The 27,705-nt window shown below is 50.7% G+C and overlaps 1 protein-coding gene across 5 annotated transcripts; it reads left to right on the forward strand.

Annotated features, from left to right (window-relative positions):
- On the forward strand, positions 1-27,705 carry PYROXD2 (pyridine nucleotide-disulphide oxidoreductase domain 2). Of its 5 annotated transcripts, none has more exons than XM_072805750.1 (16): positions 1-304; positions 4,484-4,503; positions 7,080-7,173; positions 7,258-7,331; positions 12,861-13,016; positions 15,215-15,368; positions 17,149-17,210; positions 17,309-17,406; positions 19,444-19,585; positions 20,014-20,148; positions 21,449-21,521; positions 21,770-21,926; positions 24,050-24,204; positions 24,894-25,000; positions 26,533-26,653; positions 27,409-27,705. In XM_072805750.1, the coding sequence occupies exons 1-16, from the start codon at positions 178-180 to the stop codon at positions 27,516-27,518; spliced, it is 1,785 nt and encodes a 594-aa protein (XP_072661851.1). In that variant the 5' UTR covers positions 1-177; the 3' UTR covers positions 27,519-27,705. The 5 variants fall into 5 exon arrangements, with proteins under 5 accessions (XP_072661851.1, XP_072661854.1, XP_072661852.1 ...); XM_072805753.1 differs by lacking the exon at positions 27,409-27,705 and adding an exon at positions 27,029-27,389 and having other exon boundaries at positions 5-304; XM_072805751.1 differs by having other exon boundaries at positions 14-304; positions 27,420-27,705.

Genomic DNA, 27,705 nt, shown 5'->3' on the forward strand with positions numbered 1-27,705 from the left:
CCGAGACTGCCCTAGGCGGACTCTGGGAGCTGCACGTCCTGGGCTTAGGGCCCAAAGCCAAGTTCGGGGCTGGACTGCAGCTCCTCCTCTCTTCCGGTTTGCTCCCTGCCCCTCCCCCTGCCCGGGCAGCACAAAAAGCCGATTGTAAGCAAATTCCTGGCCTAGGACTGGGCAGAAATGGCTGCGAATGGCCTGGGTCTCGGCAGGGCCTCGGCTGCCTCTCCCTGCCCCCCTTGGAGACGAGCTCACTGGGAAGCCAGGGGACGCCTAAAGCCTCAGTACGACGCCGTGGTGATAGGAGCAGGTAAAGGAGCTGCGCCAGGGTGACGGGGAGGGCAGCCCTGCTCAGAGCCTGGCGGGCTGGGGAGGTATTTGTGGGGCTGGCTCTGCCATCACCTTGCTGTGTGGTCTGGGCAGATTCTTGCCTGCCCTAGGCTTGGGTCTTCCGTTCTAGAATGACCAGGGAGGAATAGGTGAGCTCAGGAGTTTCCGCGTATCCCCTGCAGAATTAGCGAGTTGCCACCACATTCTTGGAAAGCATACGGTAGGGTCGGAAAGACCCATGAGATCCAGCCACCCCAAGTGCTCTGAGTTCTGGTCGCCACCACCTCACCACTGAGACACCCCCCCCACACACAAAGGAAACTGGAAGGTTCCTTAAAGGGGAGTTAGGAAAAAATAGAACCGAGTCGCAGAGATCCTACTGCATTCCTGAGGAGGGTGACAGCCCCCGTTGTCCCGCATATCTGGGGCACGCAGGGACCTGCTGCACTTTGCTGACCCTCAGGCGGCGCAGTGTCAGATTCCACCACGTGATTGTGGGAGGCCGCAGGCCCTGGACGGGGTTTTCTGCCTAGAGCCTTCCATTCACACTTCCAAAGGGGCCCGAATTTCAACTTCTGGCATTCTCTCTCACTGGGCTCAGACAGACAATGGCAGGATTGAAAGAAGATGCTCATCACGGTTTTAAAGCTGCGTTCTTTTCTGCTACCTTTTCATTCTTGTGTGCTCTAAGAGCAGTTGTGGCCAGTAAATGTTCCACAGTCACCCCTCCAGGGAAAAAGGTGTGCAAACATATATACATAGGCTTATGATAAATACTGAAACAAAGGAAGTGTAGCACACAATTTTACAAATAAGATACATAATATTTGGCTAAATTCCGGGTAGCCAGTTGGCTCTCCCCAGAGTTCTGTGATTTTTTGCTAAACTTGGCAGCAAACCTGTGGTTACTGTTGACCAATAAGGCTAGCTCTGACGGGAACATTATTTGCTGTTTGCACGGATTTTAAAGCGTAGAACTGAGGTGAGGTGACAGAGTCATGTCTGAACTTCGCTCCTTCAGTGATGGGAGAAACTGCTCAGATTATGTTTCTCCCATCCTAGGAGAATCTTCTCTCCAGGTTTTGTGCAGTTTGCCACAAAACAGCTGCAGACAGCGTACTGTCAGGTTCCATCTGCACCGTTAGCATTTTATCCATCGCTTTCTTATATCGAACCGTCAACAAAGTAATCCCATCAAGCCCTGAGGTGTACTATTCGCTGCCTTCCGTGGTGCCTTTCGTGCGAGCTGTGGCCTTTATCAAGTTGCCAGCGTGGGGTGGCTGCACGTGCACTAGGGAGAGAGGCACAGGCCCTGACGGGTGCTCGGAGGTAAAGAACCGCAAGAGCATAGGTCATTGCAAATTGTGGAAAAACGATGAGGAAGTGACAAGTTTTGAATATTTATTACCTTTGTTTTTAATGCAATTTATTTATTTCACTGTAAGTTTATAGACTCTAAATTTATTAATGGCTGCGGTAGATGACCGTCACTAACCTCCTGGCCGGGGTGGAGGATGCCATCTCCACACCTCGCTGATTGGGCTCAGTAAATGGAAGCTCCCCACCACCGCCCCTGCTTTTCTCCCCTTGGTGACAGCGCATCCCTGCTGTCTCCTGGAAGGGAGGGTTGACGCCAGGTCACCAGGGGCCTGGGTGACTTGCTCACACGTGTCTGAGTCTCAGGTGTTTTTCCTTGATGTAGTTTAATTGCTAAGCATAAAGGGAAGCCCATTAAGGGCATTTGGGGACCAAGTAAGGAACAGTGGCATTTTCTGAGAGCCACCTTGAAGATGACCCTGATTAGTCACTTGACCATGCCTAAGAATGACCCAAGAAGCTTGTTAAAATGAAGTTCCTGGGCCCTAGCCCAGGAATTAGGATTCAGGGAAAGTCAGCACATCCAACCAGAATTTGGAGTGGGTCTGATGCAGGTGGCTGCAGGCCCCACTTGAGAACCCAGGTTCAGAGCAGCTTCTCTTGGGATCCCCACATGCCTGCCTGGCTGTAAGGATCTCTGGAGTGAGGCTGGAGATGATCAGAGCCTGCAGCTTAAGACCCCCACAGGGGAAAAGGAGAGATCTCCAGAAGCCCCAAGAGGGCTCCGGCAGGAGTGGGGATGGAGTGGTGGAGGGATGAGGGGCGTGGGTTGTTGGAATATCGACCTTTGTCATTTGAGATCTATGTGTGCATCTGTGGGCTCAGGTGTGATGCTTGAACTGGACCCAGTTGCCAGGAAGCCTTTATTAGTTTTTCAAGATTTATGATCAGCACTATTTAAGAAACAAATAGTTACCATTTATCGTGGGTCTGCTGTGAGTCAGGTGCTTTACATATATTATTGGTTATTCTTGCTCCAACACTGCAAGAAGCATGAAGTACAAGGCTGGCCAGAATGACTCTCTGAGGGCCACATCCTGTAAATAGCAGGAGCCAGGTTGAGCCTGGGACAGTTGGCCTTTAATTTAATGTATATATTTGAGACCAGGCCTTTCCGAACTGCGGGCTACAACCCACTCATGAATCCCATCCAGCAAAGCTTTTAAACCTTAACTAAGAAACTTTTCAAAAGTATACAAAAATAGTAGATCAACCAGTCTTTTTAAATGAAATATAATCAAATAGATCATCATATGCTTATCGCATGGTGAGTTAATATGAGTTCATGAAACTTTCATTTCTGTGAAATACATTTATATGTGGGATGTGTGCCAGGTCATAGTGTAAAACACGCTTCTTCCTGTGGCTCATGGTCAAAGAGGGTTGAAGAACTCTATTTCAGAGATTCTTTTAATGGAAGAGATGTTGGCTCAGTGACCTCTAAAATTCTGGGTGTCTCTATGTGGAAAATATAAAACAAAGTCAGCTCAGCCATGAAGAAATCCGTCATGTGGGTCATTGCTGCCTCCTATTTATGGATGTTTGTCAAATTAATGGCTGAACATTTTATTTGAGTGAACACTGGGTTCAGGTTGGTGCTCAGAGAACATAGTCTTCTGCTGACATCTTTGAAGACTCAGAAAGACCTTCTGTCACCAAGGAGAAACACGTGCCAAGTGTTCCAGACAAGACCTGTCCCCACTACCTGAAAACAACCAGGGCCTGTCCTCTTCCCAACAAGGGATTCTCCACAAGCAGCTGCATTGTATCCTGAGAGTGAGGCCAGAGGAGACACTCCCAGCCCACTGGCCATGCTTGACCACCTGCATCCGAATCACCTGGGGGCTTGGGAGAAATCCATCCCAGGTCCCTGCCTGCCCGCTGCTGAGCAGACTCCAGGGAGGGGTTATGAATCATTGTTCATACGAGTTCTCAGGTGATCCTGAAGCTTCTCAAAGCAGGAGAGGCACTTAGTAGCAGTAGACCTGGTATGGAACAGGGAATCCCAAGCTGAATTTAGGGCACCTAACCCAGGGGCAAAAATCCTGAGATTTTTGACAAGAAACTTAATATAGAAGATAGATAAATTCACCCAATCAGCTGGCACTCCGTTAGCACACGTTGAAGCTGTATGTGTTTAATTACTTCATTTTGAATTGTTCCTATTTTATTTGGAGAACATTGGTGATTGACAAAGACAAAACCATGTGACTAAAGCCTTCTGGGTGCTAACGTGCACCACATTTGGGGAGAACAAGCCGTGTTTGTCAGCAGCTGTCCACATGCCCAGCATGCACCTGGATGGTGATTTCATGCCAGACGAGGTCCAGCACCAGCCTTCCAGCCATGCTTCCCTTCTGTTCCCACCAAGTAAACTGTGATACTCCCTCCACCAGCCACTTGCTCGTCCCCAAGCTATGGAAGCCCAGCAATGCTTCATGGGATGGATAGCTTTGTCTGATGATTGTGGATTTCTCCTCACCCCTCACTCCAGATGGAGCCACAGGCCAGGGCAGGGTGACAGGACTTTTTTCAAGCTGGAGCATAGCATTGCATACGCAAGAACAGGGTTTTCTGAATCCCTAGAGACCAGGTGTTTTATGGCATCAAGCTAGATGCTGTTGCAACATCCAGGTACAGGTGGGGAGTCCCATGCCCAACTTTCTGATACCTCCCCAGGATCTTCAGGGGCATGGGGACAGGGATGGGTGACATATTCCCCAAGGAGCGTGTCTGTTCATTGACCACTGGTGCTTTCCTCCTCTGCCTTGTCTCATTGCAGGACACAACGGGCTGGTGGCTGTGAGTACCTTCCCCTCTGTCCTGCTTCACTGGCCCCTGGACATGCGGTGTTAGCCAGAATGGGAGGAAGTGGGCAGGGTGCAGCCCCAAGATAGACGGGGAGGCGGCTCGTCTCCTCTCCCTGGCGCTGACCAGTGGCTATCAAATGGGGTCAGCAGTAGTCAAGGAGGAGAGCAGGAGCTCCCTTTCCTCTCCTTTTCTTACTGTATGTGCATTTCCCTTGACTTTGGGAGAGTCAGGGGGCTTTCAGAAGCAAGATGATCAAGAGGTGGGAAAGTATGTAACTGGCATAGCCAGGGACATGTGTTAGAGCCTGGGAATCTGGGGCTGGTTGGGGCCCCCATGCCCCCAGCTAGGTCCAGACCATGTGCCAACCTGAAGCACCCAAGCAGCTACACAGCCCCAGGTGTACCCCAGAGACGACCACGAAGCCAGTCTAACAGAGGAGGGAGGGCCCTGCCTCCAACACCCGGGCTCCTACGTCCAAAGCTGAGCCAGGCAGGGTTACCCTAAGGCTGTGCTTCTCAAACTCTGGTCCCAGTACCCCTACGAGGCCATAGTATGTGCTAGACAGTGTTCACAAAACAAACATGGAACATTTCCCTGAGGCAGTGGCGGCTCTGGAATATCAATAACAGGAGGAGTCGGCAAGGTCGGGGAAGGCAGGCTCTGAGACGTGTGTTAAATCTTGCTTCTCTCCCTGACATGATAGTTTTACTTGAACATTTTATGGGGAGCATCATGTAACTCAACTGATCAGTAATTTAAAACATTGATTTTATGTTAATATAAACATGGGTTCATCCCCCAGCTCTGCCACTTTCTATGTGTGAGTCACTTTAGGCTCCTGAGCCAGGGTGAGATGAGAACAAAACACCCCCTCACAGAGCTGCTGTGAGGCGAACAGACGATGTGCTCCAAGGACCTGCCACCCAAAGCCTCACAGATGGGGACTCTTACTACTGGAGGTCCCCATCCCAAAGGAGGCTGGTGTCAGTGCCCTTCAGCCACAGACCTGGGCCCCTCAGGGGAACAGCCTGAAGTTCAGGAGGCAGGAGGCAGACAATGACTGGCAGTGGGCTGGGCGGGGGTTGGGGGGGCAGGGAGGGTGAACAGTGCACACCTTGGGGGACCTCGAGGATGCTCAGGAAGCGAGGTTAGGAAACCTGCTCTAGGATGTGAGCTCTGGTTGGATGATTTGGGGGACAGTCTAGGGAAGCAGAGGTTTCCTCTAGGTTGGATACCATCAGAAAGCAGGAAACACCCCTGTAACTGGGCATCTCGATAAATCTTATTTGGGAGGGGTCCCAGTAGGAGGAGGGTTAACTGGTGAGGAAGTAGCAGCCACTTAACTCTAGCTGAGCCAGGAGGCAGGGAGTATTTTGTGGGTGACTCAGAGCCCTTGTTTTTGTTTGTACTCAGACAAAATTATGAAGTGGCCTTGCTCTGTCCTGTTTTACCATGGTCTCAGACTATCCTCGTCTGAGGCAGTCATTCCGTGAGGCCGTTTGCGTTGATGGGAGAACAACACGGTGTTCCTCAGAGGGCCAGGCCACTTCCCAGTGCCAGGGCTGCTGTTTTTTCCCTCTCTCTGGGTTGGGTCAGGAGCATCGATCATCAGGCCCAGACCACCTGGGTTCCATTCCCAACACCTGTACTCATGAGCTCGCTGAGCCTGAGGCAAGCTGTTAACCCTCCTGGGCCTCTGTTTCCTCATCTGTGAGACAGGGAGAACCACAGCACCCACCTCGAGGGTTGTGAGATGCATTAACGGGGTGATTCACTCACAGTGTCTGCCAAGTGAGCTTGTAAAAGGAGCATGGCTTCTGAGCAACGCCATCTCTGTTGTTACCCTGGTGGGGGTGATAGTGGGGGGGGCCAGCATGGCAGGTCTGTAGACCCAGGGCCAGTTCGATTCAACACATATTTCTTGAACTCCCATGAAGTGCTAGGGGAAAATTAAAAAAAAAACCCTGCAGTATCTTTCACCCCCCAAAGGAAGCTGTCATCATAGCTTCATCTATGAAGCACGTCCTGTGTTCTGGGGACAGCAAGTCCCATTCAGGGGGCAGCTGAGTGAATCCTCCCAGCAGCCCCGAGAAGCAGGCCTAACCGGTGTTGCCATCATCAGCCCGGTGTTGGTACACAAGGGGATGGAGGCCAGACGGTTCAGGTACTGAGGCTGCCTGCCAGAAGGAGGAAGAGCAGCAGAACCTGGGCCAGCTGGCTCAGCGCTCACAGGCCAAGCTCACGTGCTGCTCCCTGGTGCTTGAGGAGGCATGAAGCTCACCCCCACCTGGAAGAGATGGGCACCCCAGGCAGGGCTGGGCAGGGTGCAGTAGGACTTCACACAGCCACCCAGGCTGCACAGGAGGGAAGGTCAGCTTCTGCTGGGTCGTGGAGGGGCAGGAGCAGTCTAGGAAAGTGGGAATTTACAGAGGAGGCAAGGGGAATGGCCTTCCCAGAGGCAGGAACAGCGTGAGCCAAGGGGCAGCATGCTAACCCCGTAGCAAGGACCCTGAGCTGGCAGATCGGTCCCAGGGATGAAAGGAGGGCCCCGTGTGCCCAACCCCCAGGCCGCGTACCTGCAGAGATTGGGGGTGAACACAGCAGTCTTCGAGAGACGTCCTGTGACAGGGGGTGCAGCTGTCACAGAGGAGATCATCCCAGGTGAGCCCTGACAGGTGGTGTGAGGGTGGCAGAGGGCGACTGCTGGTGACCGCTGGTGACTGTCTTCATCGGATTCTGTTTCAGGGTTTAAGTTCTCCCGAGCATCCTACCTCCTCAGCCTGCTGAGGCCACAGATTTACACCGACCTGGAACTGAAGGTAGAGCGCCCGTGGTCCAGGGGGGGCGGCGGGGCAGTCCCAGCTTCCTGACCTGGGGTGAAGACTCCCTATTTTGCACCCACGTGGTTCCTGCACCTGGAGACTCTCTTCCATCCAAGGGTTTGTTTATCCCACATCCTCTCCTCGGTGCATTCCCACAGATGGGTTTTATGTATTCTACCCAGGGTCTTTAAAATGGGAAATTGGACATCTTTTGAAGAACAATCCTTGTCAACGCGAGGCTCACATTCCCGCATGCAACACCAGCTGGTGCCTTGCCCGGGACTGGGGTTCCAGTTCTGCCCGGCCCCATCACTTTCTGGCGTCTTGTCTGGCCCTCGCTGGGCACCTGCCTAACCCTTGGGCCTCTGACAAAAGCCTGATTTCTGCCTTCATCAAACCTGAGGTCCTAATACCTTAGGTGGCAGCCTGAGCAGAAAGTTGGACCCCAGGGACTTTCACCTCCTCTGACCCCTGGGCTGCTTTGCGGGGGTCCCGTGGTCCAACTCTGCCCATCGTTTCAGATTCCTGTCACCCCCACTGCCTCTTCTATAAGCTTGGTGACCACATTCCCAGAGCCCACCTAGCTTCTCCCTGCTTGGTGCCCTGCCACCTCCACTCAGAAAAAAGGGTCCTATGTGTCATCTGTATAAGAAGCTGTGAGCACTTTTTTTGCATTTTATTTTTTTATTTTTAATTTCATTTTATTTATATTCAATTAATTAACATATAGAGTGTTATTAGTTTCAGAGGCAGAGGTCAGTGATTCCTCAGTCTTCTGTAACGCCCAGTGCTCATTACATCACCTGCCCTCCTTAATGCCCATCACCCAGTTACTCCCTCCCTTCCTCCCCTCCAGTGACCCTCAGTTTGTTTCCTATGATTAAGTCTCTTATGGTTTGTCTCTCTGATTTCATCTTGTTTTATTTTTCCCTCCCTTCCTCTATGATCCTCTGTTTTGTTTCTTAAATTCCACATATGAGTGAGATCATAGAATTGTCTTTCTCTGATTAATTTATTTTGCTTGAAGCCATGAGCATTTTAGCATTAACTTTGCTCTAAATTGAAAGTTTAAAATTAATAAGACGTTCAACCACTGTTGCCTACTGAGAGAGAGAGAGAGAGAGAGACAGAGAGAGAGAGTGAACGAGCCACCAGCCCAGCGGGGACTGATAAAGTCTAGCCAAAGTCTGGGAAAGCATCTCTGGCCTTCAGTCCATACCAAACTATCGCTGAAGGCAACTTGCAGATGTGCCAGTGACACATAGTGGCAGACGTGGCTGGGCATGAGGGCTGTGAAAAATCTGACGAAAACTCAGGATCACAGAATAGAAATTTTCATGTAAATATTATCTTTATTTTTTTAAAAAAAGTTTTCTTATTTGAAAATGGTTTGTTGGGGATCCCTGGTGGCTCAGCGGTTTGGCGCCTGCCTTCGGCCCAGGGTGAAATCCTAGAGACCCAGGATCAAATCCCACGTCGGGCTCCCTGCATGGGGCCTGCTTCTCCTTCTGCCTGTGTCTCTGCCTCTCTCTCTGTTTCTCATGAATAAGTAAATAAAATCTTTAAAAAAAAAAAAAAAAAAGGAAAGAAAATGGTTTGTTTTTGGATTCCTTTAACTAGAACCTCCCCCCTGCCCCCACTGAATTGAGTATATGACTTGGCCTTTGACCCTGGGCTGCATTAATAGGAGCATGGTGCTCAGATGGAGGGAGGAAACAGTCCTGCTTCATGCTACACAGAACTAACCATCCCACATGGCATATGGAGTGCCTTATTTAACAAGACACTGATGAGCCGGTTGGCATCTATAGGAGGGCAGCTGAACTCTTTCTGGGAAGGGTCTATTTCCAAACAACAGTAAAGAACAGTTCTTTTACCAGTGTCACCACTTGGACTACAAGCTCTAAAGCTCTATCCATTGGTCTTCACCTGTGAGACTGGTTAATGTTCCCGTTTTGTGACGACAGAACCACGGTTCTGGGAGGTTACGTTCACACACTATGAAATGACAGCTTGAACCAGGTCCACTGCCTTCTGCTCCTTGTCCTGGAGTTACCGTGTGCTGCCACGGGCATTGTGACCACGGTCCTGCTCAGCTTTACACATTCTGGCACATTGTAGTTTGCCCTGGATGAGGTCACACACAGAAGCCGTCCACGCAGCCCACCTGGGCAGAGGACAGGGCTGAGCTGACAGGCTCTGGGACCCAACGGGCTCATCTTGAATCCCTGCTTGATGGTCTTATCAGCTGCCTCGCGGTGCCTCATCTGCAAGATGGGGAGGGGAGTAGTACCCACCTCATAAGGCTGTTGTTGTGATTAATATGTTTGCTAACCATCAGTGCAGCGTCTGGGCATGGTCAGTCCCCTGTAGCTGTCAGCTAGCATTATTACTTCCATGTGGCAGTTGAGAAACTGAGGCTCCAGAGAGACAGAGCAGCTCCCTAGGCACCCGGGGCTGGCTGTTGCCCCTCAGACCTAGCCACTACGGGCCTGTCCCCAGTTAGCTGGGGGATGGTACCCCTACCCACATGGGGCCTCCATAGTCTGTCTTCTGGGCCTCCGTTTCCAGCTGCCAACAAAAGCATCAGATGGGATCACCCCCTGGTTCTGTCTGCTAGATAACAGTTTTGCTTAGCAGTGGCCCCAGCACACTAAGTGCTGGAATCCAGGCTGGGCTGGCAGAGTTCCGCGCTGGTGGGATCTCTCCTCCTCCATCAGTCAGCAGCCACCTTGTCCAGCTCTCCCTGGGCCAGCCTTGACCTCACACAGGTGGCAACCCTTTGTCCTCCCTCCCCACTCTCACTAATAATCTTCTGGGTCCCAACCAGATCATTATGCTCCTGCTTTGCTTCCAGAAACCTAAGGCAAGGCTCTCAAACTCTCAGGTCTATCAGAACAGCCTGGGAAATGAATGGGACCCTAAGGGACCTTGAACCAAAGGCTGATTCTACAGGACTGCAGTGGGGCCTGGGCACCACACCTTTCACATCTCCCTTACCCCTGGTCCCTCATATGCACCTTGTCCCCTCCTAGCAGTTTCCACCCAGAGTGGCTGTGCATGCTGAGAACTCTCATGTGGGAATCAGAGGAAGAGTTTTATTTTTATAAGAGGAGAACTGCATGATCTTAACAAATCTAATGGTGATTTAACATCCCTCTTCTTATTCTGACGCCACATGATTAAAACCATCAAGAATGACAAAGGTTCCATTTATAAGAAAGTCCTGGAATCATACAAAAAATTATTCATATTCAATTAGTTATACTTGAACAACTCATGGGTCCCTTATTCGGGTGGAGTATTGATTCATTCATTCAGTAATTGCTTCTGAGTCCCTGCCCTGTGTCCCACACTGGGAGAAGCCTGTGGGGATACCATGGTGAGGGAGGGAGGCCAGGCTTCTGCTTTTAGTAAGAGGACTTCGGATAGAGGAATGTGTTACCTGAAGAAAGAAAGACAAGGCAATATGATAGGGACCAGAGATCTAGCCTAGACTGACCAACGACGACAACTTTCCTGAGGAGGTGACATTTGAGCTGACATGCAAGTGCTAAGAAGTTACCAGCCTTGTGGTCACCTTAGCAGAGTGTTTCCATCAGAGGGAAGTAGAGATGGACGGGTCCAAGGTGGAAGAAAGTAGGTAAGGGATGGGCAGAGGGACAGTAGAGGTGTGGGAGAGGGACTAGGGCCAGCCAAGACAGGACCTTGTAGGCTGCAAAGGAAAGACTTCATTTTATCCTGAGTGCCAGGGGCAGAGGAAGTAGAGGGATGGAGTTTGTGACTTCACAAAAGGTCAGTCACCTTGGGTGTTGGGTGGTGTGGAATGTGGTAGAAGCAGCTGTGGTCTCAAGGAGACCAGTGAGGCAGCAGCTGCAGCGGTTCACAAGATGGCGACTTGGGCTGAGGGGCAGTGGTGATAGAGGGGAGCGCACACAACTTCTGGAGACTGGACTGGTCAGTGAGACTGGTGACGGATGGGATGAGAGGAAAGAAAAAGGAGGAACCAAGGATACTTCTTGGGTGAGTAAGAGTTTACTAACCTGAGAGAAACCAACGCTTGGATCAAAGACATTTCCACATCTTAGTGTAAGAAAGGATCCTGGAGGTCTCCCAGCCCAAACCCCTACCAATGTTTGGATTCACCTCCACAGCAGGCTCCACCCATAGTGATGCCGCCATCTGGAATATCTCTGACTTGGGGAAATTTCGGTTGTAATTGTTGGAGAGGGCTTTTTTTGTTTCCTTGTGTTTTCTAGGACTTCTACTCACCGATCTTGTTTGTCTCTGGACATGTACCTGGTTGGCAACATGGCATTCATTTATTCAATCAACAGAATGCATATTAACTGCAGTATATCTAGGTGCTGGAGATATAGCACTGAGCAAAGGGACTGTGCCCCTGCGCTCACAGAACGGACATTCTACCTGAGAGAGACAGGAAGACTAAGCATGCAATTAACCAGGTGGCAGTGAGTGCTTCAGAGACAAAGAAAGCAGGCCGAGGGGGCAGGAAGTGCTGGGTGGCAAGGGGGGCCTTGCTGCTCAGGTGATATGTGAGCAGAGCAGTCACAGAGGGCAGGGAGCTGGCCATGTGTCTGGGAAAGAAGTCTCTAGATGCCAGATTCATCAGGTTAAACACATTAAATCTACCCAGCTTTTGGTATGTCGATCATACCACAATAGAGAGGTTTCAGAAAAAAAGATGTCTCTAGTGGGAACAGTAAGTCTTATTTGTGAGGATAACCCAGGCCCCTTTTTGTTTTATCTGTACTTCTGTTGAAGAAGTAGATGTACTCTTGGAAAGTTCTGTTTGCCAGTCAAATATTTGTAAATCGAATCATATTTTAAATACATCGAGGGAACTTCCATTTAAAGTGACCCTGGAGTAAATGAGTCTGCAAAGTAAATAAAATTTTTTGATGTGAATAATTTATCTACCTTATAAGTATGGATTTTCACATAACCATTACTTTATTGTGTCTTTCTACATTTTAATTATTTATTTCTGAAGTGGGAGCAGTTATAGACTAGTGCTGAGAGCCAGAGCTTTGGAGTCACAGGGATGTGGTTTCGAAACCTAGATCCACCTCCCAAGGTGACCTTGGACAAATTATTTCTCTGCTCTGAGACTCTGTTGTTGTATTTGTACAATGAGGATAGTATACTTACAGTTGCTGTAAGGTGATCATTATAAATCCCAATACAGTCCTTGGCACAGGGTAGCATGGTATGGTATGGTGTAATGTGATGTAGTGTAGTGTGGCGTGGCATGGTGTAATGTGGCATAGTGTGGTGTGGTATGGCATGGCATAGCATGGTGTGGTGTGGTGTGGTATGATATAGCCTGCCAAAGGATGCCTAGGCAAGAATGCTTTTTATACACTTACATTAAAAAATAAGAAGCAGCACCACTGCCTTGGGGAACTGTATGCAGGTACCTAAATGGCTACAAACACAATCAGAGAAGGGTCAAGGGCAGAGGACACAGACCCCTTAAAATGCTATGCTATGTGTGTTCTGTAGAAACACGGGCTGAGGCTTCATCTTCGGAACCCCTACTCCTTCACCCCAATGCTGGAAGAGAGCATGGGGAGCAAGGTGCCCAGGTCCCTTCTTCTGGGCACAGACATGGCGGAAAACCAGAAGCAGATTGCCCAGTTTTCACGGAAGGATGCCCAGGTAGGAAAAGGAACTGGCAACGGATCTCTTCCTCCCTCATCAGCCTGTAGGTGGCTCTTGAAAGGAATTGGGCCTGGTTGGAGTTATCCCAGAACATGTTGTCCAAAGACCATGAGAGCTTGGACAGGCTGTCCCACCTGCCCTAGGAGAGCTCCAGTCTGTGCTAGCCATGATCTTAGGTACTTTGAAGAGAAGGGGATGGAGAACAGTGATTAAAACTGGTGGCGGACACTGGGGGCATCTGGGTGGCCCAGTGTGTTAAGTGGCTGCATTCAATTCAAGTCATGATCTCAGGGTCCTGGGACTGAGCCCCCAATCAGGCTCCCTGCTCAGCAGGGAGTCTGCTTCTCCCTCTGCCTCTCCCCCTCCACTCATGCTCTCTCTCTCTCTCTCTCTCAAATAAATAAAATCTTTTTAAAAAGATGGGTAGACAATGGAGCCCCTCAAGCCTGTGTGTTCAGTATGAGGTCACTGTTCAGGCAGTCTCCACCAGCTGTATTTCAAAAGGGAATCCACTGGTGCATACTTATACTGTATGTGTTTTCCATCTCTCCTGCTTTTGGAAAGAATTCCAGGTGGTTATCAATATTAAAGCCCATGAAAGCCATAAAGAAGGATGAAGGGAGGATCAGAGACAATTAAGGATAGAATGAACTGGATCAGTTATTTAGGACAGGAGAGTTGTAATAAATATTCATTTGATTTGGCATCAATCCCCTGGCAGCTCAAGGCAAGAAATTGTCCATGATGGCATGCAGGTCTGATAGAAGGAAGTACATATGTCTGATGGAGAAGGCACATTTTTTCCTCAGGATTGAAGTATAAGGAATTTGTTGGGTGACCTTGTGTACATGGACCATTGAAGAGTGTTACGGGCCTGGTGTGACCGATTTTGCAAATACAGATTCTTTGCATGGACATACTTTTGTACCAGGCCTAGGTACAAGCTGAAGGCACAGCATGAACCCATATATCAGTGAGAACATTTTCTTAAGAAGACCTAGGTTAATACAATCAATGTGTGTTGCTTTTTGTAACCTAGTGTTGGGTAAAGCCAAGAGAACCTCGGACACACAGTATGTCTCTTCAACCAGTGGCTTCTAAACCTGGCTGCTGACCAGAACCACCTTGGGAGCTTGCTTTTTTAAAGTGCTTCTTTTCTGTGCAGCTGGTGGGGGACTAGAGCCTCTACCCTCCCCTCCAAACCCTGACCATCTCAGATGCACCAGAGAGGATTCAGGACCAGGCCACATCCCCGGGCCTAGCGGAGAGTAGTTGTGACCTTGCATGCTAGTGACCACAGGAGGAGAAGGCAGGGGCCACATCCTGTTGTGGAAAATAAGGAAACCCATTTCTGGCTTTGTCTTCTCACATTGTCACACTGAAGGCCTACTGTATGTAGAGAAGGCTGCTTGAGGTCGTTTTTATCAAGACTTCTCAAACATACTTCAATGCAGAACTTTTCTTTATGTAATCTTATTAAAATTCCACAGATATATTCATGAGTATAAATGAACCAAAAATTGAAAGCTGGGGGCTGAGGATTGAGGTAGGGCCCCCGGTGGCACAGGCATCCATCCCTGCTCCTGTCACCCACCCAGTGAAGAAAAGGTGGGTGTCCTAACCACGCTGTTGAAATGGATTCTGGGGGGAAAACAAAGGAGAGAGAGAGAGAAAAGAAATGGATTCTGTTACTTGCACTTGTGGGGCAAAGGGATGTGGGCTTCTGTTTCTGCTTATGTCAAGAGGACAGAGGAGATTTGCAGACCAGGAAAGAACAGTCATCATGCTGGAATACAGGGGAAGAGATGTTACTTTTACCAATAATATATGGAAAGACGACACAGAGAGAAGAAACTTGAAAGTGGTTTTGTGGTTTATCACAGAGACCACACCCTAGGATACTTGGCAGTTTTCTGTGGCTGACAACTGGTCTTGGCCAGCATAAGCCCGTGTCCCTGCCACCATCCTGGTGGCTCATAACCACCCCTAGTGCTGACAACAGCTCACAGACCTGGATCTGGGAGTAATTTACCACAGCCAAGCTGGGCCCAGGCTGGGTGTGAGGCCTGAGAAGCCACAAAGGCTCCAGTAGGAGCAGCAGGCCACGTGAGGGCAGCCTGGAGGACAGAGCGTGGGGGTGATATGCTTGTGGGATTCTAAGCAACAGGGCCTTGACTCAGAGCTCTCTGTTCCAGGCCTTTCCCAAATATGAGGCATTCATGAATCGGTTGGCTTTAGCCATAGACCCTCTGCTGGATGCAGCTCCCGTGGACATGGAGGCCTTCCAGAGGGGTTCCCTGTGGCAAAGGCTCCGGTCGCTCTCCACACTCAAACCCCTGCTGCAGGCAGGTGAGTCCCAAGTGCAGGCATCGGGGCATGATGAGTGACCTTCAAGGAGCTAAGCCCATTTTCTGGATGATAGAACATGAGCTTGAACCTTCATAAGCCTGCCAGCTGCCATCCACAAATAGGGATTGCCCGGAGCACTCTAGTGAGTGGGTATTAGCCTGGCTACCCTAAAAGTAGAACCTGAGATGAAGGCTTGTGTGCAGGAGTTCATCTTGAAGGGTGGCCCCAAGGAAAGGAGTAGTGAAACTGGAAAGAGAGAGAATCAGTCCCAGGGTGTGCTACTGTGCTGGCCACCACTGCAGGTGACAGGTGCTGGTCCTGGGAGGCCACCTGAGTAGTGCTATGAAGTGCACGTGAGGATGACTCCCAAGAGAAAAAGAGGAAATGTTTATACATCAGGTTCTGTCCCCTGATGGTCAGAAATTGACCCATGGGGCTTAACTCCCACCTGGGGCTTAACTTCTGGGCTGTGCACCCATGGGTGTCAAGTGGGTTCCCATGGTGTCCTGTCATGGTGCCAGGCATGCCTCAGAGAAGAAATGAAGAGGTTCATCTCACAGATCTGAGGTGAGATGCTGTCGGGTTTTATCATGCAAAGCTGATTGAAGCCTGCTTGGATCTTGTCACCATAGTCATGGCTAGAACAAGAAAGACTGGCCGGGAGAGTGAAGCATCCTTCCAGGAAGGATGCTAGATTTGGGCTCAGCAAGGACAAACTCTATGATGAATTAGTGACATTTGCCACAGGTATGGGAAAGGACATTTCACCAAGCATGCTACTTTTTTCTACCATTCCTCCAGGTTATGAAAACCAGGTTAGCTTCTGTATTCTGGAAAAGTGCTGATGAGTTGGTACTCATTCAAAACTGCTGCATAACAGACAACTATAAAACCCAAGTAGCGTGTAAAAATAAACATCTATTTCTCACGTGTCTGCACAGTTCAGTCTGGTCTGGCTTCACACGTGTGTTTACGGCTGGGGCACATCAGTCAGACTAGCTTTGTTCCAGGTGCTTCCCATCCTCCTCCTGGAAGCAGCAGGCTGGTCTAGGCATGGCCGCCTTCTGTCAATGGCAGAAGCATAGAGGGCAAGCACCGATGTGCAGGCCGGCTTCAAGCGACTATTTGCATCCCATCTGTAAAGATTCCATTGGCCAAAGCAAATCATGTGGGCGAGCCCTGAATCAAGGAACAGGGCAGGTCAACCCAGCTACAGTGGGAGGCACTGCAGAGTTGCATGGAAAAAGTGTGTGGATATGGGGAGGGGTGAAGGATCAGAGCCAGCAGAATCTACCACAAATGCCAAAAGTAGACATTGCCTCTGAGATGACCAGTCCAAGAAGCTTATGCAAAAAATTTATTAAGCAAGTGCTATATGCTAGACACTAAGCCAGGCACTGGGACTCCAATAGCTAGAGATCACTATCCATGCCCTCAGGGATGTCCTTACTGTCCAGTTATTTTCTGAGATAGTGTGAATCAGCATCAGGGCAGTGGACTGGCCAACCAGGCCACCTCCTGGGGGATGGGCCTTCCAGAGTTCAGAGTAAGGGAATAAGGTACAAGTTAACATTTTTCCAAAAATTATTCCAACAACCAAAATGTATTCAGTGCCTATGAGCTTGCAAATGCTATGATATGCCATTTAATCCTTACAGGAGCTCTTGGGGATATGAAATATCACTCCCATTTTACAGATAAAGAAATAGAAACAGTTATCGAAGATTGGAATGACTCCGTCTTGCCTGACTCATTTTGTTTTATGGGTCTTCTCTTTTAGGTCGCATACTGGGAGCCCAGCTGCCCCAGTATTACCAGGTCCTCACAACTCCAATTATAAAGGTGAGGGGCTCCCCAGCCTCAGTCTGGACCCCACAAGTGAGGGGGCCTCTCCCCTCCAAAGCGTCTATGCCTTGCTCACTGCTGTTTCGCTGTCCCAGGTGCTGGATCAGTGGTTTGAGTCTGAGCCTCTAAAAGCCACTCTGGCCACGGATGCTGTGATTGGAGCCATGACAAGTCCCCACACTCCGGGGAGTGGGTGAGTGCAGGGGTGGGGTGCATTGGGAGTGGAGTGAATCCCCCAATGAGAGTGCTGACGGATGTTGCCCACCAAGCTCTCCCAGTGAGCCAGGCACGAAGCCAAGCACCCATCGGACCCTCAAAGCAACATCTGAGAGCCACGGTTCAGAGAAGGGGCAGGTCTTGCCCAAAGTCACACAGCTAGTGGTGGCAGAGCTGATTTCCAGCTGACCCTCCAAGATCTTCCTTCTCAGTCACTACTCCCTACTGCTTCAGGGAGAAAAGCCTCTCTCCCACTGTGATATCTCAACATGAACAACTTTCTGCTCTCTTTTTCCTACTACTCTTCCTCCTTTTTCTCTTTCTCTCCCTCTTATCTTTCTCTCCTCTTTCTATATCTTCTCCTCCCACAAAATTCCATTGCCCCCTCCATCTGCCACAGATCCTTTCTCTGGGCTCTAGGACATGCACGCACAGACACCTTCATAAGGGACACCGCCTTTCCCCTTGTGAGGGGGTGTGTTGACAGCCCAATCCAAGAAGGGGCAGCCAGACACAGTGAAGTCTGTTCCTGTGGTACGACTACCAAACCCCTTGTAGGAGCAGGAATGGAAGAGGTGCGTGTGTGTATGTGGGTGTGGGGATAGAGGATGATGCCAAGTGTTGGTCCATTTCCAGTGCATCAGAAGATGCAGTTAGAAGCTGTTGACATGGCTTTTCTCTCAAAGGATGAGAACCACCCTTGGAAGTGGTTTTTCAGCACACATTAAGCCAGTTCCAAATTCCCAAGGGCCATGGAAAAGGGGCGAGGGAAGCGTTGTCAGTGGTTGCCATATCTTGGCCAACTCTGTAATCCACCAGCCAATCTGGATCTTCCACTGGGGCCTCCTGTCCTTTTTTCTGTGGCTCTCCGAGAGGCATAGCTACTGCCCAGTTTGTGAAGTGGGCCTTTAAGTAATTTGTTTCAGCATTAATTCCTCCAGTGAATATTGATGGAACCCTTACCTGTGCCAGGTCCAGGGCTAGATTGTGAGAATGGCGCTGAGATCCTCATAGGAGAGGTAGACACAGAGCAAGTGACAATAGTGGAGTTCTGTGAGGGTTAGGAAGGGAGTAGAACAGGAAAGTGATGCTGTCCAGGATCAGAGGAGACCTCCATGAGGAAGAGATGTTTAATCTGAGATTCTCAGGACAAGAAGAATTAGCTAAATAGACACAAGGGAGGAAGGGGCTTCCAGGCTGCCGGAACAGCATGTGCAAACGCTGGGGGCTAAACATGGATCATGTGGAGGTTTACTTTGGCAGGAATGTGGGCTGTGAGGGGGAGCATGGTGAAGGATGAGGCTAGAGCCCTGGGGCCATTTCCAAAGACTAGCTATGGCCCTGAGAGCAATGCTGAGCTGGCAAAGGCATCAAAGAAGAGAATTGACAGGACTTGGCTGGGTTTTGCAATCGGGCTCCAGGTCTTCAGGAAAGAAAGAGTGGGAGGAGGTGGTCCAACTAGGAGGACGCCACTGCAGAAGTTTAAGGAAGGGAGGAGAGTCCTGGACCAGGGAAGAGGCCCCAGGGAGCCAGAATTGAAAAGTTCTTTGGGAGGCAGGGTTGATGCATGGAGGAGGCACTGCTGCGAGTTGAGACTGGGCCTCAGCTTTCTATGGGAAACAGAAGCTGCCATCAGTAGGATGGGGAGAACAAAGGGAAAACAAATTGGGGAATGGGGAAAGAAATGGGTTTAAGCCGCCTGCCAAAAACACACTCAAATGGGGGATATCTGGGGTAGCTGGTACTCAGGAGAGAGTTAGAACTGCGGGTTTGGGCCTCGCCACCTCAGTTGGTGTTTAAGCTCTGCCTGCAGACACGTTTGCATGGGGAGAGAATGTAGGGCATGGGGCAAAAAGCCCTCACAGGGGCCTAGAGCCCATTTAAAGGCTGACGGGAAAGGCAGTATGGGGGCAGGAGAGGCTAAAGGCACCAGAAAGAAAGGACTGTTTGTGCTTAGAACTCTAGGGACGTTAAATCCCACCTCCAACCAGTGATCCCAGTGATCTGTCCTCAGGTATGTGCTGCTACATCACGTGATGGGGGGTCTGGAGGGGATGCAGGGGGCCTGGGGCTATGTCCAGGGTGGCATGGGTGCTCTCTCTGATGCCATCACAAGCTCAGCCACCGCACATGGAGCAAGCATCTTCACTGAAAAGGTGAGTGACCTCCCCCCCCACACCCCTTACCCTGACTATTTGCAAGCATCCCAGTGTAGAACAAAATGTCAAATTTGAAAGCTTCCTCATTTTACTGATGCACAAAATGGGGCTTTGGAATCAAGGGGCTAAGTTTATGGAGCCTGTTAATGGCTGAGCATCTGTCAACCAGGTCCCAGTTCTTCTGACCACCCCCCTTTGAGCACTCTGGCCCCTAGCCCCCATTAGAGCTAGCCTCTGCATGGGAGCAGGTGGGCTGAGGCTTTGCCACATTGTCACAGAGCCCAGCAGGTGGATTCAGGCTGGGGAAGCTGTGAGCCCCAGGAGCAGCCCAGACAGTAGAAATCCCCCAAGATCCAACCTGTATTTTCCATCGTGGGTGGGTGAGTGGAGGGGAGTTCCCAGGGCCTCACTCCAGTGAGCTCTAGGCAGTGGCTAAAGTGCTGGTGAGCAGTGAAGGACGCGTCCAAGGAGTTGTGCTGCAAGATGGCTCGGAGGTGAGGAGCAAAGTGGTGCTGTCCAACGCATCCCCACAGGTCACCTTCCTGAAGCTGACACCACAGGTAAGGCCTGGGGGCTGGAGGCAAGATGTCTGCCAAGACGGCAGGGGGCAGTGGGGAGGAGTGTTGGTCAGGGGCCCCAGGACTACATGGGGATGGAGGTGCAAGTGCCAGGTCTCTGCACTGGGGGAGGCCAGTCCTCTCCCTTTTCTAACAGGCAGGTAGCAGACAGGGAAGAAGCCTCACTGGTGGGGAGAAAGGTCCAAGGGAATGAGGTGACCTAGGCCATGCAGCTGGCAATTAGCAGAGCCAGAGCTAGAACCCAGGTCTGACTTTTAATCCAGAGTTATCCTACTACCCTGATCTCCTGCTCTAACCAACTCTAATTCCACCATCTGTGTCAATTATCTATGGCCATATCGATGCCGTATGAAACAACCACACAGCATCTGGGCATTTAATAAGAAATACTGACTTAGCACACAGAACTGGAGAATTCAGTGGAACTTGGCTGAGTTCAGCTGACCTGGGCTTGCTCGTGCACCTTCCGTCAGCTGTGGGTCAACTAGTGGGCCCTGCTCTTTGTGGCTGGCCTCGCTCACGTGCCCAGGTTGGCTGCCGTGGCTAGACCAAGACAGCTTCTGCTGGAATGAACAGGCTGACTAGCTCTGCTCTGTGTGTCTTTCATCCTGAGGTATGATAAGTCCAGGCATGTTTTCAGGGTCTGGCAAGGGCAAAAGTGAGCAAACTCACTTAGGCAGGTGGTTTTCGGGATTCTTTTTGTATCCTACTTGCTAACGTTCCCCTGTCCCAAGCCCAGAGCCACTGTGAGAGGATGTTACGAAGGTGTGTGCATACAGGGAGGGATGAGGATTAGGGGCAGTTTTTACAACCATTCATACCTTCCGTGTCACCAAAAGATACGATATGAGTATGGAGCTCCCAAACATTCTTCGAACTGTTCTGGGGGACAAGGCACCATTTTTTCTTAGTGATTCCACTAAGAAAATTCAACAAACATCAGTTCAAAAGCATCTTGTCAAGACAATTCTGAGATAATCAAGATCTCCAAGAGTTTACAGACCAGAGGAGAAAAGGAGCCTTCAGCCCACTGGCCATAGCCAAAGTAAGAGTTGGTCTGGGCCATTTACATTTGCTCTGGCAGAGTTCAAAGGAAAAAAATGGTTAGTGATGAACTGGAGGGGATCCAGGAGGGCTTCACAGAGGGGGTGCTTTGGCTGAGCTCTGAAGAGTGGAAAGGATTCTGGCAGTAGGGATTGAAGGACCATCCTGAACAAAAGAAGAAGGCAGGCCCCTTCAGGCCTCCGCCATTCCCAGGCCTTTTCATGGAAACTTCTTCCAGGAATGGCTTCCTAAGGAGTTCGTGGAGAGAATCTCCCGGCTAGACACCAAGTCACCTGTTACCAAGATCAATGGTAAGAGGCACACACATTGCAGAGCTATCTCTTTTGACATTATCTGAGTGAGAAATCTCCCAATTTGGGAAAAACTCCCTTACGTCATCATCTCTCTCTATTCCCGCATCTCCACCCTGGCGCCCACCCACCCCCACCATACTTTTTCTTTCTAATCCACCACTTGAGTGAGCAGGGTGATAGGTAGAGAAGGAGGATCCTGGAGGCTGAGGGCCTTTGGGCCCTCACCCTCCTCTTTGCTCCCTCAGTGGCTGTCGACAGGCTGCCTGACTTCCTGGCGGCTCCCAATGCTCCAGGGGGCCAGCCACTGCCCCATCACCAGTGCTCCATCCACCTGAACTGTGAAGACACACTCCTCCTCCACCAGGCTTTTGAAGATGCCATGGATGGCCTGCCTTCCCACAGGTGGGTGGGACCTAGGGTTTGCACCCCCCCCCGCCCCCGAGACACTCTTACATACTTGGGCTTGAGGGGAAGGGGTAACTGTCTAGACACAGGAAAGATGGCCTCTTCCTCCTGGTGTTAAGCCTTCAGTGTCTTAGATTTGCCTAAATCCACACTTAAGTTCTGAGGATAGGAAGTACATCCCAGATGATAAATCTGTGCGTCAGGGCAGGTAAGGAGTAAAGAATAGGGCACAGTGCAGCCAAGTGTCACAGATTAGCAGAGGGGTCAAAGTATTACAGAGAGAACATCCCTGGCATTTGGGAGGAATTGAAGGAAATGCTTTCTGGAAGAAAAAGCATTTCTCTGACTCAGCAGCCCATCAGAGGGCACACACTCCTCCGATGCCCCTGCTCTATATTCTGTCTCTGATAAGCCGCCTTTGTGCAAAGCTTCTAAAAACATCTTCTACCTCCCATCCCAGCTGTATCTCCTTCTGGGAACAGGCAGGGGTGTTTCAGGAGCAAGTATCTCTCCATGCTGTCAATTGTCCACCAAAGCTTGTTGAAAATCTGTTCTGTGTGGGCCTCTTTATTGAGTATGGGTTAGGGGATTTGGGGGTCGGGCAGGGGCATGAAACAGACACAAAGCTTACCACAGGGCAGGCACACAGACATTATAGCACGAGGTGAAGAGGATGTGTGCCTGGGAGACGGGTAGAAGGCAATGTCCATTCTTTATTCATAAATATTTTGGAGCCCCTCAGGCTTAGTCCAGGGACCTGGGCACAGAGCAGCAAGCAAAGTCACATGTCCTGCCCTCCTTCATGGTAGACCTTCTATGGTAGAAGGCAAGACAATGAACAAACATGCACTGATAGTATGGAGAAAGATAGATCAGAGGTGATGGTTCACTAGTCTTTATGAGAAGGTCAGGAAAGAAAGGCATCTCTGACAGCAAGGTGTTTGAGCTGAGACCCAAGGGAAGTGAGAATAGAGGCCTTATAAATTTCTGAGGAAGAACATCCAGGCAGAAGAGAAGTCAGGTACAAAGGCCCTAGGGTAGGAGTGAGCTGCTGTGTTGCAGGCACAGGGATATAGCCAGAGAGGCTGGAGAAAGAACCTGGGAGGGGGGAGTTGTGGCGGGGGTTCCCCAGAGCTGCAGCTGGGCCCTGTCAACCACTCCTGGCTTTTACTCCTAGAAAGTTTGTGCTAAGCCTAACTTAGATTTTGGAAAGACCACTCTGGCCACTGTTTGGGGAAAAAAAAAAAAAAAAGGCACTTGTTGCAATTGGTTACTATTGTAGAATCCAAGGATCAGAAGATGGTGGCCTGGACCAGGGTGGGGATGGTGGAAGTGACGAGAAGTGGCCAGATACCGGGTATTTTAAGATGAAGCTGGCAGTATTTGCTATTGGACAGGAAGTGGGGTGTGAGCAAAAGAGATGCCACCGGAAGATGGTGTCTGTCTTTATAAAAAAGGGGAACCTGGTGTGTGGGGAGGTGGAGGAGCAGGCTTTAGGCATTCGGGTTTGGACAAGTTGCTTTAGAGATGCCTACAGGACATCCAAGTTCAGAGGGCACATTGCAAGTGAGGGATGCAGGGAGAAAGGGCATTTCATGTGGCCTTGAAGGTGCTCATATTTAGAGATTAGAGGGAAAATGTGCTCCAAGTGGACAGAGCATTGTAAGCAGGGGAAGGGTGGGAAACAGATTGGGGTTCTGTAGGTAGCTCAGCAGCTCTGTGTTGCCCAGGCTGCTCCGGGAAAGGTAGGCAGATAGGGGCAGCCTGGGTTGACATTTGGCCACCTGAGCTCCTGCTGCCCTGGGCCTGGCCCCTTCCCTCATGTGTGCTGTCTGCTGGGCTCTGAGACCTGTCAGAGTACAGGCTGTGGTGGGGTTTATGGGGACAGGCATGCATTTAGAGGGAGGCTAAGTGGGACCTGAGACCCTGAGGCAATGGCAACAAAGGGTGTGTCGAGGGGCTGGGAGCTCCTTTAGGGTAGTACCGTCCACCAGGCGAGCAACTGCCACGCCCCCCAGACACCCCATCATTTCACCTTAGGCCTTCCTGCATTTTGCCCCTGTCACTTCCGAGAGGCTCCCATCCCCTTGACACCCAACCCTCTCTCCTCCCCCGTGCAGGCCTATGATTGAGCTCTGCATCCCTTCCTCGCTGGACCCCACCCTGGCTCCCCCCGGCTGCCATGTGGTCTCCCTCTTCACTCAGTACACTCCCTACTCGCTGGCCAGAGGCAAGGTGTGGGATGAGCAGGAGAGAAACGCTTATGCAGACAAAGGTAAAGAGCGCAGACTGTCCTGTCTCCACAGTGACAGCTGGCCACGCTCCCCCCAGTGGGCCTCTCCCTCCTGAGTGCCCTATTCAGGATTAAGGCTAGTTAAGTCCTGTGCCAGAGGGAGAGAAATACCCCCATGGAACCTAGGTCAGCACAGCGAATGCCTGCTGGGGCCAGGCACTGGGCTAAGAAAGCCTAAAAGGCACAGTTCCTGTCCTTAAGCTGCTCACAGTCCAGTCGGGATTTGGGGGATGTTACGATACAGCATACTACGTGAACCAAAGGAGGAAGCCATTTGCCTTTCCAAAGGAAGGGACATTTGAGCTGGGTAAGAGGAGTTGACCAGGCAGCAGTGGGCATTCCAAGCAAATAAACAACTTGAGCAAAACAACGAGGTGCAGAAAGCTCTGCATATTCATGGAAGACAAGTAACTCTGTATTTAGGGTTGGGGTGAGCAGGTGGGAAAGTGGGGTGGACCCATAGGCCTTTGTAATGGATTATTTACTTGCCCATAGACTGTTTTTATGTATTGCTTATTGAGATATGATTTACATTTACATTTACATTACTTAAAATAAATAGATTTTAAGTGTGTAGTTTAATGAATTTTTGTCAGTTTGCCAAGTTGTACAATCAGAGCACCTCCTCATCTTCCTCACGGCATCTTGTTTCTCCACTGTCTGGTGCACAGTGTTCGACTGCATCGAGGCCTACGCCCCTGGCTTCAAGGGCTCTGTGGTGGGCAGGGACATCCTCACACCACCTGATTTAGAGAGAATCTTTGGGCTTCCCGGAGGCGTGAGTATAAGACCAGGGGTCCCTCATCACATCCTTCTCCCTGTGACCCCAACCCCTTGGAATGCCCCCCTGGCATTCTCTTGCCCCTCCACACTCAGCCTGTACCAGGAAGGGAGCATGGTGCAGAGACAACGGTAGAGAGGGGACGGAAAAGTGGTCTGACCTAGGGAGTGCGGAGGAATGAGATCAGATAGGAGAGCTGGTGCCTGCTGAGCGGGTCACCAGGGCTGTGGCACCCCTGTCTGGACATGCATTGCCACCTCTCCCAGCTGGCTTTCTTCAGAGGGAGCTCCCCTCTTAAGGCAGCATGTCCTTGGACTTGCCTCTCTGATTTATCAAAACCTCACTGAGACTGGAGGCAGAGGGACCAGTTAGGAGGCCAGGCTCATACACCTGGCATCAGCTTCATGTGGCTCTTGGTGGCTTCAGTGAGATGAGGCCAAACTGCATGTACAAAATGCCCCCCAGCCGGCAGAGGCTTAGGATGAAAAAAAACAATGTAACCACATCTCATTAATAATTTCTATATTGATTGCATGTTAAAATGATAGTATTTCAGATCTATTAGGTTAAATAAAATATTATTTTATACATTATTGACATTCATTTCACCAGTTTCTTTTTAAATTTTAATGTAGCTCCTAGAAAATAAAAATTGCATATGTGGCTCATGTGATGTTTTTATTGGATAGCGCTAGCCCCGAAATAGAGGGCAAGAGACCCGGCAGTGGGGAGGGAACGGAGTGGGGGATATGGGAAGGTGGGGCAGCAAAACTGAGAGGTCTTGGTACAAGGTGCAAGCAGAGGTCAGGGCAGAGGTGAAGGGAAGAGTCCCTCCAGCCCAGGTGGGAAGCTGCACACTGAGGTGGGGAAGGCGGGAGACAGCAGACTTGGCAGGGAAGGGCGAGCTCAGCTTGGGACACCCTGAGAGGGTTAGCTGGAAGGATGTCCCTGTGGTGACGTCCAGGAGGTGTTGGTATCCTTGTCCAGACCTACATCATAAGTCTGACCTTCCCCCTGGCCCTTGTCCCCCTCTTTCTGGCTGCTCAGACCCAGGCCAGGGGAGCAGAACCCACCTCGAGTCCCTTGCACCTTGCCTCCTGCCATCTCCTGTGACTCTGCTAGGGCATGGACCCTCCCCCCCAATCCCCACCTCGGGCCCCAGGCTCCAGTGGGTGTCTTGGCCAAGGAAATGTGAGCTGGCTGCCAAGATAAGTCAAATCTTCCATTTTTCAACCACAGTGAAGAGGATTTATAGTCCTCAGCAAAATCCTCAAAATCCCCCTTTTCCTCACACTCTAAAGGTTTTCCTCACCTTTCCTTTTTCCTGAAAACTGCCTCTGGAAAATTCTCTTCCCCACCCGAGGACATGTACCTGTTCTCTCTCTTCCCCTCCCTTTTCTGCTTCCTAAGAGTCCAAGAAAACATGCTGGAAGAAGAACCTTCCTGGGAGACGGGGAGGGGAAGGAATGCACAGAGGCGGTAAGACCCTGGCACTCCTATGTTAACCACTGCGGCCCTGCCTCCTGCAGAACATCTTCCACTGTGCCATGACCCTGGACCAGCTCTACTTCGCCCGCCCCACGCCCCTGCACTCCGGCTACCACTGTCCTCTCCGGGGCTTGTACCTCTGCGGAAGCGGCACCCACCCAGGTGAGTGCCCAGGGCCCCTTCCCAGGTGCAGCTGTGGGGAGGGCTGGGCCCAGCAGTGAGGGAGGTGGGGGGAGAGGGAGGGGAGCAGGGAACTCCCAGGAGAACGGGCCATCCCCCACATTCTGGCTTCTGAGCATGCGGGAAAGGAGCAGAGCAGCGGGGTCCTCTGCCAGTTGGCCGCCCCCTCCACCCTGGGGGAGCTCACACCTCCCCCTCGCCAGGTCTGAGAATAGGTCCCAGAGGCGGCTCTCCAAATGCCGACTCTGGGCTCAGAGGGACCCACGTCCCTGAATCCCCGCTCCAGATTTTAGACCAGTAAGAGTTGGTAATGTTACATTTCTCAATTTAAAAATTCTTCCTGGCATCTATTCCAAGCCTAACTGACCTCGCCAAGGCTGCCGATCCCTGTGGACACGTCCCAGAGAGGTCTGTACTTCCACAGCTTCTCCCTCAAACCCTGAGTCTGGTGCTTTAGTTTCACAGTTGAGTTTCGCCATCTAGCACCTTGACTTCCAGACTGAGGGGAGCACTTGCTTGGACTGTGCCCCGGGCCCCCTGCCCAGAGCTCTGAGGGAAGAAGCCTGGGGGCGAGCTCGGAAACTGTCTCAATGGTCATCCCAGGGGCTTCTGATGCCCATGGTCCAAGCACCACCCTGCAGGCATCCATGCTCTGCTTTGTTGCTGGCTTCTCCATCAGCCCTGGCCCTGTCTGCTCCCTGGGGAGGGTTGTGAGCACAGCTTAGATTCATGGGCAGTTCCCTTCCAGGAGGAGGTGTCATGGGAGCCCCTGGACGCAATGCAGCTCATGTTGTCTTCAGAGACCTCAAGAGCATGTGACCCTGAGCCAACTCTGACCCAGGAATAAGAATCCATCCTGGAGATTTTAAGTCCCCTTTGGGTCAGCTTCCCAGGATATGGCTGGAGGCAGACAAGCCCTCATGCTCAAGCCACTGTTTTAGAAGAACCATACAGGTTACATTTGATACTTGTTAACCTTGCACCCATGACTTGGATGAATTGGTTTTGTTTTATTAAAAACAGTGTTTTGTATA

This window comes from Canis lupus, chromosome 29 (assembly GCF_048164855.1).
Source record: "Canis lupus baileyi chromosome 29, mCanLup2.hap1, whole genome shotgun sequence".
Lineage (NCBI taxonomy): Eukaryota > Metazoa > Chordata > Mammalia > Carnivora > Canidae > Canis > Canis lupus.

What these genes read in the sequence shown, in the direction of transcription:
- PYROXD2 (XM_072805750.1), top strand. Translation starts at nt 178, where the DNA reads ATGGCTGCGAATGGCCTGGGTCTCGGCAGGGCCTCGGCTGCCTCTCCC. An exon ending in CGCCGTGGTGATAGGAGCAG is followed by an intron (nt 305 to 4,483) that starts GTAAAGGAGCTG and finishes GTCTCATTGCAG; the next exon opens with GACACAACGGGCTGGTGGCT. An exon ending in TCTTTGGGCTTCCCGGAGGC is followed by an intron (nt 25,001 to 26,532) that starts GTGAGTATAAGA and finishes TGCCTCCTGCAG; the next exon opens with AACATCTTCCACTGTGCCAT.